The 12,807-nt window shown below is 44.0% G+C and overlaps 1 protein-coding gene across 3 annotated transcripts in view; it reads left to right on the forward strand.

Moving 5' to 3' along the window:
• Window positions 1-12,807, forward strand: part of Kmt2a (lysine methyltransferase 2A) — a 67,632-nt gene that overhangs the window by 25,387 nt on the left and 29,438 nt on the right. For all 3 annotated transcript variants that reach the window (XM_048343927.1, XM_048343928.1, XM_048343929.1), the window contains 7 exons: window positions 637-706; window positions 3,448-6,104; window positions 7,647-7,824; window positions 9,356-9,590; window positions 11,062-11,126; window positions 11,581-11,964; window positions 12,359-12,432. In XM_048343927.1, coding sequence (XP_048199884.1) covers window positions 637-706; window positions 3,448-6,104; window positions 7,647-7,824; window positions 9,356-9,590; window positions 11,062-11,126; window positions 11,581-11,964; window positions 12,359-12,432 — 3,663 coding nt within the window. The remainder of the gene's footprint in view (window positions 1-636; window positions 707-3,447; window positions 6,105-7,646; window positions 7,825-9,355; window positions 9,591-11,061; window positions 11,127-11,580; window positions 11,965-12,358; window positions 12,433-12,807) is intronic.

Consider the following 12,807-nt stretch of genomic DNA (forward strand, 5'->3'; position numbering starts at 1 on the left):
CCCCCCCCCCCCCCCCCCGTGTGGTCAGTTCACGATTCCTTTCACCCTTGCTGCTGCCCACCATTAAGTCTCTCATCGCAGGGCATTTTAAAAGATGCCATAAAGTGCATGTTGAGAATCTCTGCATCTCAGATATACAGAAATCACATCGAAGTGTCAATTCCTGACTTAAGGAACTGACAATTATGGCACTTTCAGTCTCTGAAATATTTAGTAGGTATATTACATTATTCCCTATGTATTTTTAGCTTTTAAGTACTTATTGAAAAGCATTCGTTTGTTTTATTGGGGCTGTATATTTCTTCCATTGCATTGATTTGCTTATCTGAATTAAAGTTGTCCTTTGTTTTGGGCTGTACCTAGAGTTGAAAATTTAGGACTATTCTTTTGTATTATACACCAAGGACGAATTTTCAATGTACTATTATTCCGTTACTACACAGCTTCTATTTGTACAGAAGCTGTATGGCTGGGTCTATGTATTTCAGTATGTTATTTTATAGTGCCCATTTGGATGATGGTTAATATGTATAAGCTAAGTTTCCAAATTCATTTATCTTCTCTGGGCATTTCTTTGGGATTTGCTCACATTCATGTGTTTGATTCTGATCTTAAAATAATTTTCCTTTGTTGTAGGATGAGCAGTTCTTAGGGTTTGGCTCCGATGAAGAAGTCAGAGTGCGAAGTCCCACAAGGTCTCCTTCAGGTATGGCAACTGAGCACAGGATGTGCTTTTAAGTTTTGTTTGTTAGGAGATTGGGGTTGTGGGGGGGGGGCGTTGGAGGGAGGGAGCTTACCCATCCTGGCATAGGAGATGGCTTATGAACGAGCTGTCTTTTATAGGCTTCTCTCTCAGACCATGTTTGCTTTAGTATGTTTCTCTGGGTACTACCGGGGCATAGGAGTGAGGTTTCTATTGAATGATTGGGAAACCTGATATGCCTGAAGATAAGACGATCCTCAGATTTATACATCCTATATATTATATGGTAGTATTTATGCATTTAGGAATAATTTGGTCTATTGTGAAAGAAAAGCAAAATATTGGTATTATATGAAAGTATTGGTACTACATTTTGCCTGCCTCTTGAAATGCTGTATTAAAATAAAGAAAATAAAAATTATATGGGTGTTTTATATTTGTTATTGTCCTCAGCAATAAAACATGTAGAACAACTCGAGCTTCCTAATCAAAGATCCTCAATGAAAATAACATTTAATGGCTCACCTGATTCAGTTCTGTGTAGGAGAGGGCTAGAAACCTTTGGATAGAAAGAAACAGCCCCCATCTTAAGACAGTCTAGATTCTTTTGTGGTTTTGCTTGATTTTATGTGGGTAGATAATCTAATTTTAAAAAAACTGTTATGTAGTAATACATTTCAGCCACTCAAGTTGACCATTTTTGTTTCCTAAATGGTAGTGAGAGTTTGCTATTCTAGTTGGGAGGAGTTAGCTAGTAGTGTTTGAGCATCTGTGCTCTTTAGACAGTGGAAATAATCTCTTTTTAATTTGTGATGAAACCTGAACTCAAGTGGTAAGAGTACATGACTAGCAAGCATAAAGCCCTGAGTTCATGACAAAGTACAGCCACAAATAAATATAGAAAAGGGATTTTAGGGACCTTCTGATCTAACTCTTTATCTACAGATAACAAAATGACACACCAACAAAATATCTTTATAACCAATGGTTAAGTTCTTTGGATAGGGCGAGGATCAAGTGAGTTAGTTACTGCTAACAGCAGAGCTGTTACCCTTCTCTGTTTCACTATTTTCTCCTTTTTTTTTTTTTTCCAACCTGGCAGTTGAACTCAGAGCCTGGGCACTGTACTTGAGCACTCTACCACTTGAGCCATAGCTCTACTTCTGGCTTTTTTAGTGGTTAATTGGAATTAAGAGTCTTGCAGACTTGGCTGCCTGGGCTGGATTTGAACCACCAATCCTCAGATCTTAGCCTCCTGAGTAGCTAGGATTGAAAATGTGAGCCTGCGGCACCTACCTTACTCTTCCAACTTGTCTGTCAAAAGCTTGTTTTTAAAAGTAGGGTAGAAAAGATTTTCATAATTGATAAAGCTCTCTGAGAGGCTCCATCAACTCTGCCACGTTGTAAGGTGTCTTCCAGTTTTAATTCATGACTCTTTCAAGATGGTTTCTTCTTGTTTTTCTTTTTTCTTTTTTTTCTTGGCTGTCAGTTTACCTCAAATGTTTCCTTTTTCTTTCTTTTTTTGTAAACAATCTGGATATGCTTCATTATTTAAGAAATGTCTCCTGATCTGTGACTTTTGTTGTGATTAGAATGTATTGAGAATGGATTTGTAAATCCTTCCTCTGTTAAGAGAAGTCTCATAGGTTATTTGAGGAATGCATTTATATTTAGAAAGCTCAACAGTAAGACCTTTGTTGATTTCTGTTCTGTTAGAAAGGGACTCCATAGTAAAAGTGTTAGTAATGGCTGCGATCTCTCTCGTGGTGCCTGTGAAGGGGGAGGTCTAGTGTTAGAATGTTGTCTGTGAAATACTGAAAAGTGAGGAAAGAGAAAATATAGTATAGACAACTCTTAAGACTTCAAACCTACAGGTTTATGAAAGTATTGCAGATAGCCTTGTTTTTGTAAATCTCTTTGATATGTAGTAGGTTGATGAGTAGCATGTTGAGCTTGCTGTGTAAATGTTCAACTAAACTCCTTTTATTGAGATTAGTAGAAATTGGATTTAATAAATTGCTGGTTTGCTCTTGTCATTCATACAAGTTAAATCTTCTCATAAGTTGGGACAGACTAGTTCAAGAATTCCCTACATGGGAGAGCAGGTTAACATACATATACCATCATTGTGTCCTTTACGAAACACTTCGCATGCCAGCATGGTCAGTAGGCTTATTCTCTTGTCTCATAGGTAAACATTTTTCTGTCCAACAAAATGTTCTCAGTTTCCTTGGATAAAACAGGTTGAAGATATAGCTGAGCTGCCAAAGAGCATTTTTCTGTGAAAGTTAGTATTGTTGTTGTTCAAATTTATTCAGATTCTAAACTGAATTCTAAACTGAAAAGTTGGGATGACTTGCTAGAAGCATGTTCTTAAATGTTCCTCTTGGTGGCTAGGATAAGGGAGTATAGCTTTAAACAACAACCTCAGTATTTTTGGATTCAGAAAAAAACTCTTGATCTAATGTTAATGTTGTAAGGACATCAGTTGAAAACCTTTTATTGTTATCTTGGTTTTTATATCAAAAAAGTAATTAAATGTTCTTTCAGGTGGAATGTTATTTACTTGCTTTCTTGAAGAAAAATTTTGGTGAAAAGAAACTAAGCACAATTAAGATATGTTGACTCAATAGACCCAAGTTGAGTTCAGTACAGAATGGCCTGTGCTAAATTATATTCAGTTTAGCTAAGACCTAACTACACGGCTAAATATATGCTCTTCATTGTTTAATTTCTATACACAGTTAAAACTAGTCCTCGAAAACCTCGTGGGAGACCTAGAAGTGGCTCTGATCGAAATTCAGCTCTCCTCTCAGACCCATCTGTGTTTTCCCCTCTAAGTAAATCAGAGACCAAATCTGGAGATAAGATCAAGAAGAAAGATTCTAAAAGTATAGAGAAGAAGAGAGGAAGACCACCCACCTTCCCTGGAGTAAAAATCAAAATTACACACGGCAAAGACATTTCAGAGTTACCAAAGGGAAACAAAGAAGAGAGCCTAAAAAAAATCAAACGGACACCTTCTGCTATGTTTCAGCAAGCCACAAAGATTAAAAAACTAAGAGCAGGTAAACTCTCTCCTCTCAAGTCTAAGTTTAAGACAGGGAAGCTTCAAATAGGAAGGAAAGGGGTACAGATTGTTCGGCGGCGAGGACGGCCTCCCTCCACAGAGCGGATAAAGACCCCTTCAGGTCTCCTCACTAATTCTGAACTGGAAAAGCCCCAGAAGGTCCGGAGAGACAAGGAAGGCACGCCTCCGCTCCCGAAGGAAGACAAGACGGTCGTCAGGCAGAGCCCCCGAAGGATCAAGCCAGTCCGGATTATTCCTTCTTCTAAAAGGACAGATGCGACCATTGCTAAGCAACTCTTGCAGAGGGCCAAGAAGGGGGCTCAAAAGAAAATTGAGAAAGAAGCAGCTCAGTTGCAAGGAAGAAAGGTGAAGACGCAGGTGAAAAACATCCGCCAGTTCATCATGCCCGTGGTCAGTGCTATCTCCTCGAGGATCATCAAGACGCCCCGGCGCTTCATAGAGGATGAGGATTACGACCCGCCCATTAAAATTGCCCGGCTGGAGTCGACACCAAATAGTCGATTCGGTGCCACGTCCTGTGGCTCTTCGGAAAAGTCCAGCGCAGCGTCCCAGCACTCCTCTCAGATGTCTTCAGACTCCTCCAGATCCAGTAGCCCCAGTATCGACACCACCACAGACTCGCAGGCCTCCGAGGAGGCTCAGGCACTCCCTGAAGAGCGCGGAGACACCCCCGAAGTTCATACCCCACTGCCTGTTTCCCAGTCCCCAGAGCATGAGAGCAGTGAGAGGAGAAGCAGAAGGTATTCCGTGTCGGAGAGAAGTTTTGGATCCAGAACAACTAAGAAATTGTCAGCTCTGCCAAGTGCTCCCCAGCAGCAGCCCTCCTCCTCCCCGCCTCCCCCTCTGCTCACTCCCCCCCCACCCCTGCAGCCCGCCTCCAGTATCTCTGACCACACACCTTGGCTTATGCCTCCAACCATCCCCTTAGCATCACCGTTTTTGCCTGCTTCTGCTGCTCCCATGCAAGGGAAGCGCAAGTCCATTTTGCGAGAGCCTACGTTTAGGTGGACTTCCTTAAAGCATTCTAGGTCAGAGCCACAATACTTTTCCTCAGCAAAGTATGCCAAAGAAGGTCTGATCCGCAAACCAATATTTGATAACTTCCGCCCCCCTCCCCTCACTCCTGAGGATGTTGGCTTTGCGTCTGGGTTTTCTGCATCCGGCACTGCTGCTTCGGCCCGGTTGTTCTCCCCACTCCATTCTGGAACAAGGTTTGATATGCACAAAAGGAGCCCTCTTCTGAGAGCTCCAAGATTCACTCCAAGTGAGGCACACTCTAGAATATTTGAGTCCGTAACCTTGCCTAGTAATCGAACTTCTGCTGGGACATCCTCTTCCGGAGTATCTAATAGGAAAAGAAAAAGGAAAGTGTTTAGTCCTATTCGATCAGAACCGAGATCTCCTTCTCACTCCATGAGGACAAGGAGCGGAAGGCTTAGCACTTCTGAGCTGTCACCTCTCACTCCCCCGTCTTCTGTCTCTTCTTCGTTGAGCATTTCTGTTAGTCCTCTTGCCACTAGTGCCTTAAACCCAACTTTTACTTTTCCTTCTCATTCCCTGACTCAGTCTGGGGAATCCACAGAGAAAAACCAGAGAGCAAGGAAGCAGACTAGCGCTCCATCATCCGAGCCGTTTTCATCAAGTAGTCCCACTCCTCTCTTCCCTTGGTTCACGCCAGGCTCTCAGACCGAGAGGGGGAGAAATAAAGACAAGGCCCCGGAGGAGCTGTCCAAAGACCGAGATGCTGACAAGAGCGTGGAGAAGGACAAGAGTAGAGAGAGAGACCGGGAGAGAGAGAAGGAGAATAAGCGGGAGTCCAGGAAAGAGAAAAGGAAAAAGGGATCAGAAATTCAGAGTAGTTCGGCTTTGTATCCTATGGGTCGGGTTTCCAAAGAGAAGGTTGTTGGTGAAGATGTTGCCACTTCATCTTCTGCCAAAAAAGCAACAGGGCGGAAGAAGTCTTCATCACTTGATTCTGGGACTGATCTTGCTTCTGTGACTCTTGGGGATACAACAGCTGTCAAAACCAAAATACTTATAAAGAAAGGGAGAGGAAATCTGGAAAAAAACAACTTGGACCTCGGCCCAACTGCCCCATCCCTGGAGAAGGAGAAAACCCTCTGCCTTTCCACTCCTTCATCTAGCACTGTTAAACATTCCACTTCCTCCATAGGCTCCATGTTGGCTCAGGCAGACAAGCTTCCAATGACTGACAAGAGGGTTGCCAGCCTCCTAAAAAAGGCCAAGGCCCAGCTCTGCAAGATCGAGAAGAGTAAGAGTCTTAAACAGACTGACCAGCCCAAAGCACAGGTACTCAGTTTCACCTTAACCTCCGAGCCCCTTCTGTGGGCAGGTTTTAGTTCGGCCAGGTGTTTGAGTTATACTCAGTCATGGAAATCAGGGAACGTATAGCGAGGGGTGGGGGGTGGGGGCAGGTGCAGTGTCCTTCAGGGACCTAACATTGTGCATAGAGGCAGAAGGCAGAGGCACGTATGAGGAAGCACAAACAGCTACGGAGGCCACACGCACACACGGGAAAGTGCTGAGCTAAGGAAAGCTGGAAGACAGGCTGGAGCCACCCTGGGCAGCGTGGTTGGTGCCCCATGGTTTACTGTGATGCAATCTCTCATTTCATTTTGAAGGCATATTTTTGTAGCTAAACACTTTTTTTTTTTTTTGCTGTCCCTCACAGGGGAGAAAACTGAAGCAATACTCTTCCTCTGAATAGTGGGTGACTATAGAGTGAAAGGCAGTGGATATTTGTGGGAATACAAATGAGAGACGGAAACCTGAAAAGCTCAGTTAATTAAGATGATGCTGAACAGTTTTTGACCAACAGCAGCATTTTTTTTTTTTTTTGGCAGTCCTGGGGCTTGACTCAAGGCCTGAGCTCTGTCCCTGGCTTCTTTTTGCTCAAGGCTAGCACTCTACCTCTTGAGCCACAGTGCTACTTCCAGCTTTTTCTATATATGTGGTGCTGAGGAATTGAACCCAGGGCTTCGTGTGAGGCAAGCACTCTACCACTAGACCATATTCCCAGCCCCAGTAGCAGCATTTTTTAAATGAAGTAGAACTGGGATCCCAGTACCAAAAAAAAAAAAAAAAAAATAGGAACTATACTGACCTTTCCTGAGAAAGCCTGTAAATCTTTGGGTTCTTTAAAAAAATATTGTCATCTAGTAGATGCACATTTATGCTAAAAATACTGGTTATTGGAGGTATTTTGGGCTAGCCTCCTACTGATAGGAGCAGAAGCTATTTAAAATGTAAGATACTTCAGTTTGGAGCTACCACCTTATATACTTCTATTTATAGGCATTTACACTACTTCTCTGTTGATTGAAGAAATAGGAAGTAGTCTGTGGTTAGAATAGCCCCATTGACACCAAATTGGTTTGGTAATGAAGACTGGTAGCTTGAATTTTGAGGGGAATTGGAAAGAAGCAGTACAGTTGGGATAAAAGCTTAGTTGGTTTTTAGTTTATTTTGTTTGTGTTTTGTTTTCATTTTGGGTTTTCTGTTTTGTTTTTTTGAGATGGTCTTGCTTACTATATAGCTAGCCTCAAACTCTTGGTTCTCTTGTCTCTACTTCCTAAGGGCTAAGATTACAGGTCTGCGCCACCACATTGGATGGATTTCTTTTAAATGAAGGCCTTTTTCTTTGGGGGGTTGCTAATTTTAGGGTGCAAAGTAGATTATTTCTGTATATTGGTTGTGGTGTATTAGCTGAGCTGAGAATAACTAGAGTTGCATGTTTGATACTAAATCATAATCGATCAAGTATTCCTTGGTTTCCTTTCATTATATTTGCAATGTGTATGATTCTTGTTGTTTTTGGCCTGCCTCATTTAGGGTCAAGAAAGTGATTCATCAGAGACCTCAGTGCGAGGACCCCGGATTAAACATGTCTGCAGAAGAGCTGCTGTTGCCCTTGGCCGAAAACGAGCTGTGTTTCCTGATGACATGCCCACCTTGAGTGCCTTACCGTGGGAAGAACGAGAAAAAATTTTGTCTTCCATGGGGAATGATGGTAGGTCAGCAAGGTCAATCTTGGAGAGCAAGCAGACTTCCGAAGTGCTTGCTAACTATTCTAGGAATGCCTGGTAGATTCTTCATGGTTTGAGCCTTTCAAAAACTAGATAGCTAGGAGAGATTACACTTGTGAAGATGTCACGAGGGGAAAGTCCCAAGAGGGGGACGTTGCCAGGGAAAGCAGGCCGACCTTCTTACACCACCACAGTGCAGTGGAAGGAAGGAAGGTCTGCAAGGCAGTCAGGGAGTTCTTGGATAGAAGTTCAAGGCTGTGGGAGGACTCTCAGGTCTCCCAGGAGCAAGTCTCTCCTAGAGTTTCACTGTACCAAGCCAGCCTCTTTGCACCAGTGGGTTTCACTTTTGGTTTTTTTTTGGCAGAACTGCTTTGCACTGGGTTGGATCTTAGGGCCTTACCCTAGCTGGGCAAGTACTCTACCAGCAGATTCAGAGCGGGGCCTTCGCCTTGGAGGCCTATGAGGTACTTTCTCATGACTGGCATGTAGTTCCAGGATGCCGGGTACCTACTCTTTAGGTTAGATTTTTGTTTCGCTTTTTTTTTTTTCAGTGTTGGGGCTTGAACAACTCAAGGCCTGAGCACTGTCTCTGGCTTCTTTTTGCTCAAGGCTAGCTCTCTACCACTTGAGCCACAGCACCACTTCTGGCCTTTTTTATTTATGTGATGCTGAGGAATCAAACCCGGGGCTTTGTGCATGCTAGGCAAGCACTCTACCACTAAGCCACGTTCCATTCCAGCTTCTAGATTTTTTATTTTCATTAGGCTGCAATTTACAGTTTAAAAGCATTTAAGTAGTTCCTTTAACAATTTCTGAGCTGAGCACTGGTGGCTCACCCCTGTAATCTAGCTTCTTAAGAGGTTGAGATCTGAGGATTGTGGTTTGAAGCCAGCCCAGAGTCTGTGAGACTCTTTATCTCCAATTAAGAAAAAGCTGAAAGTAGCGCTATGGCTCAAGTGGTAGAGTACCAGCCTTGAGCAAAAGGAGCTCAGGGACAGCAGCCAGGCCCAGAGTTCTAGCCCCAGGACAGGCCAAAAAAAGAAAAAATTCTTAAGTTCTGGCTGGTGTGGTACTAATACCTATAATACCTATACTAGGGAGATGGGGATGGGACGATTACAGTTTAAGGCCAGTGAAGTGTAAAGGTATGGAGACTCTTATCTCAAAGAATAAGCGGAGTGTGGCGGCCCATGTCTGAAATCCCAGGCACTTGTGAGGTGTAGGGAGGAGGGCATAGGTGTAGGTGTGAGGCTAGCCTGGGCAAAAAGTACAATGCCCTATCTGAAAAGATAACGGAAAATAATGGAGACATGGCTCAGCTGGTAGGGATGAAACCCTAGCTCCAACAAAAGAAAAAAATCCGAGTTCTACGTAGAAATATTTTACTGTAACATTTTAATTTTGGACTACCAATTAAAATGAAATTTGATGGAAAGACTTGTGAGACCTTCTCCCTCTATCCTCAGGAAGGGATTAGCTATTTCCTTGAAACTTAATGATACCTTTCTTTGACAGACAAATCATCAATTGCTGGCTCCGAAGATGCTGAACCTCTTGCTCCCCCCATCAAACCAATTAAGCCTGTCACCAGAAACAAGGCACCTCAGGAACCCCCAGTGAAGAAGGGAAGGCGGTCGAGGCGGTGCGGGCAGTGTCCCGGCTGCCAGGTGCCTGAGGACTGCGGCGTTTGCACTAATTGCTTAGACAAGCCCAAGTTTGGTGGCCGCAACATAAAGAAGCAGTGCTGCAAGTGAGTGGCATGCTGGGAGGCGCGAAGGCCGCGGCTTCGCCTCTGCTTTGCTCTAGGACGGATAAGGAGATCGGGGTGGCCTGGAGCCTCCTTGTGCTGCAAGATGAGCCGTAGATGGGAGTTTTGTGACAGTTTGGTGTGGGCTGTACCTCAGTAAGAAATACCCCGGAGCAGTGCTGCCCCAGTAGCACATTTTACAGTAGTGAAGATATTGCGTGTTTTGGGGCTAGGGATGTGGCTTAGTGGTAGAGTGTTTGCCTAGCGTATGTGAAGCCCTGACAGATTTAGGCATGGTGTTTAATGGGGTCTCTGGAAATCCTTTATCTTTGTGCATGCAGGAAACTTCAGAGGCATCTTTCCTAAATCTGTACTTTCTGACTCTTTGGGAATGTTTTCATGCATGAGGAAATTTTGAGAGAGAATCTTTTTACTACTCTGCCTTTTCTCCCTCTTCAGTCAACTCATAGGTATACTTCTGCCATTTGGGAATGTTGGTTTTTGAATTGTGTGAACAGAAATTTTGGCAATCGAGCATCTTGCCAAGTGCCTGGTAGTATAAGAAATAGATACTGGGGCTGGGAATGTGGCTCAGTGGTAGAGCGCCTGCCTCGTGTGCATGCAGCCCCAGGTTGGAGTCCTCAGCACCACATCAGCAGAAAAAGCCAGAAGTGGCGCTGTGGCTCAAGTGGTAGAAGACTGGACTTGAGCAAAAAGAAGCTCGGGGACAGTGCCCAGGCCCTGAGTTCAAGCCCCAGGACTGGCAAAAAAAGAAATAGATGCTTACTGAATGAATGAATAAATGGCGTGACAATAACATAAAGCATAATCAGGATAAATGTTGGAGTTCCTCAGGAGAGACAGTTTCTAGGAGAAAAGTACTTGTGTGGTTGGTTGCTCTAACTGTAGACAGAATCTTGTCTCAGGCCCAGTCGTGGCAAGAAGTAAATGAAGTCTCATAATTCCAAAAGGCACGTGAGAGCAAACTAAAGTTTTACCGGTCAGGGGCTAGAATAGAGTCAGTGCAACTTTAGACTTCTGATTTTGAGTTTCATTAAGTTTAAACCGAGGGGTGGAACACATCAAAGCCACAAGATACACCTGTGACTCTATAGTGGTAACAAAGGACTGGGGCGACTTTGGTCTATTTGGGGTAAATATTAAGTCTTAAAAGCTAGCAGCTCATTTAGCTTCAGCAAATGTTCACTGATGATTCCGGGTATGCTGCTGGTTGATATGGAGTTACAAGAAACTTGAGTCTCATTTCAAAAATGATTTGATATTTGCTCCTTTTAGCCTAAAGGTAGGTATAACTGCTGACATAGGTTTTCAAAGGCTCAGCTGTAATAAACTGTCCTTCCTTGTTTCAGCCCTCAAAGTGAACCCGAAATGATTGTGCGGATAGATGAGTGCTTGTCTTGGTTGCTTCTCTTTCAAATGAACTGACATTAAGGTTTTCCCCTTGTTACCTTAGGATGAGAAAATGCCAGAATCTCCAGTGGATGCCTTCCAAGGCCTACCTTCAGAAGCAAGCTAAAGGTAGCGGTATAGAGTGGTCTCCCCAGAAATCATCCCTGCTTTCATGTCTTTCACTTGTTCATACCCCGTGTAAAGAGAATACTGGGTTTTTTATTTGTTTTTTTTTCTTTTAAAGTACTGCTCTTTCCCAGGGAGTTGGTGGTGGTTGAAGCTGGATGATAGGTACATGGGGTTCATTTGACTCTTCCCTGTATTTTGGGGTATGTTTAATAATTTCCATATTAAAACTTTTTAAAAGCTCATGTAAAATGTATAACTCACTCTGTTTCCTAGAGCCATAAAAGTATACCTGTCCAACTTGTTGACCATACCTGCTCACCCGATCAGCTCAGCCTTAGTTTTCCATAGTTGCAGGAAATGGAGAATAAGATTTTGATACATTTCTATACTTCAATTTTAAATTGAAATTTTTTCTCACTTAAAAACGATGGCCTTCTTGCTTTGTTTCTCCAAGCTGTGAAAAAGAAAGAGAAAAAGTCAAAGACCAGTGAAAAGAAGGAGAGCAAGGAGAGCAGTGCCGTGAAGAACTTGGTGGACTCCAGTCAGAAACCGGCCCCGGCAGCACGCGAGGACCCGGCCCCAAACCCGAAGAAGAGCAGCAGCGAGCCTCCGGCCCGGAAGCCCGCGGAGGAGAAGAGCGAGGAGGGCCCTGCCCCTGCTCCGGCGCCCGAACCCAAGCAGGCCACCACCCCCGCTTCCCGGAAGTCCAGCAAACAAGTCTCCCAGCCAGCGCCAGCTGTCCCCCCTCAGCCACCCGCCCCGGCACCACCGAGAAAAGAGGCTCCCAAGACCACTCCAAGTGAGCCCAAGAAAAAGCAGCCGCCACCGCCAGAATCAGGTGAGCGAGGACAGCAGGATGGCCGAGCCACAGGAGCTAGAAAGACGCGTGCGGCCCCACATGCCCGTCAGAAACCGCAATCAGTTGTCTCCAGTTCAAGAAAACCAACTCTTTCTTAAATCCTACGGAATAACAGAACTAGGAACAAAACTAAAAACTTGATCACTGCTTTAAGTTGTTTGTTTCTTTTTTGTTTCTGTGGTGCTGGGGGTCAAACCCAGGGCCTGTGAATGTTTGGCATGCACTGTACCACTGAATGACACCCCAGGCCAGATTATTGCCTTAATTTCCTACTCAAAACTAGAGTTGTGTTGTTTTCCCTAGTGCCTCTCTTCACTGGCCAATCAGTCCTAAAATTGCCAGCATCTGATGCGATCTACTTTGAATTCTTTAGGTCCAGAGCAAAGCAAGCAGAAAAAAGTGGCTCCCCGCCCAAGTATCCCTGTAAAACAAAAACCAAAAGAAAAGGTGAGGAGTGCTGTGCTTGTCTCCATTTCTCACGTGTGTGGCATCTGTGGTGAAAGCCTTGTCCTGGCTGCGTCCCCGTCCAGGGAAGGCCAGTGGAACTGCTTAAAAGTAATCAATGGAAGGTTTAGGCTTTAGCCTTTGTCTTTTCTGATGTCTTCCCCTGTTGCTTTTCTCTTTCTTTCTGGACCCTTGTGTTGTAGCCTAGCTATTCTGTAGGCCATGTGGTATAACCATGTTCTGCCCTCGATATACTTTAAAAGTCACCCTTACCTATGCCCATTGTTTTTGTTTATTATGGGCAGAGACAGGGCACTTAAGACCTTTCAGACATGAAGACAGATAGAGGGTGGCCCTTTCTCTATCTTGTCTCCTTAG

The sequence above is a fragment of the Perognathus longimembris genome, chromosome 3 (genome assembly GCF_023159225.1).
Source record: "Perognathus longimembris pacificus isolate PPM17 chromosome 3, ASM2315922v1, whole genome shotgun sequence".
Lineage (NCBI taxonomy): Eukaryota > Metazoa > Chordata > Mammalia > Rodentia > Heteromyidae > Perognathus > Perognathus longimembris.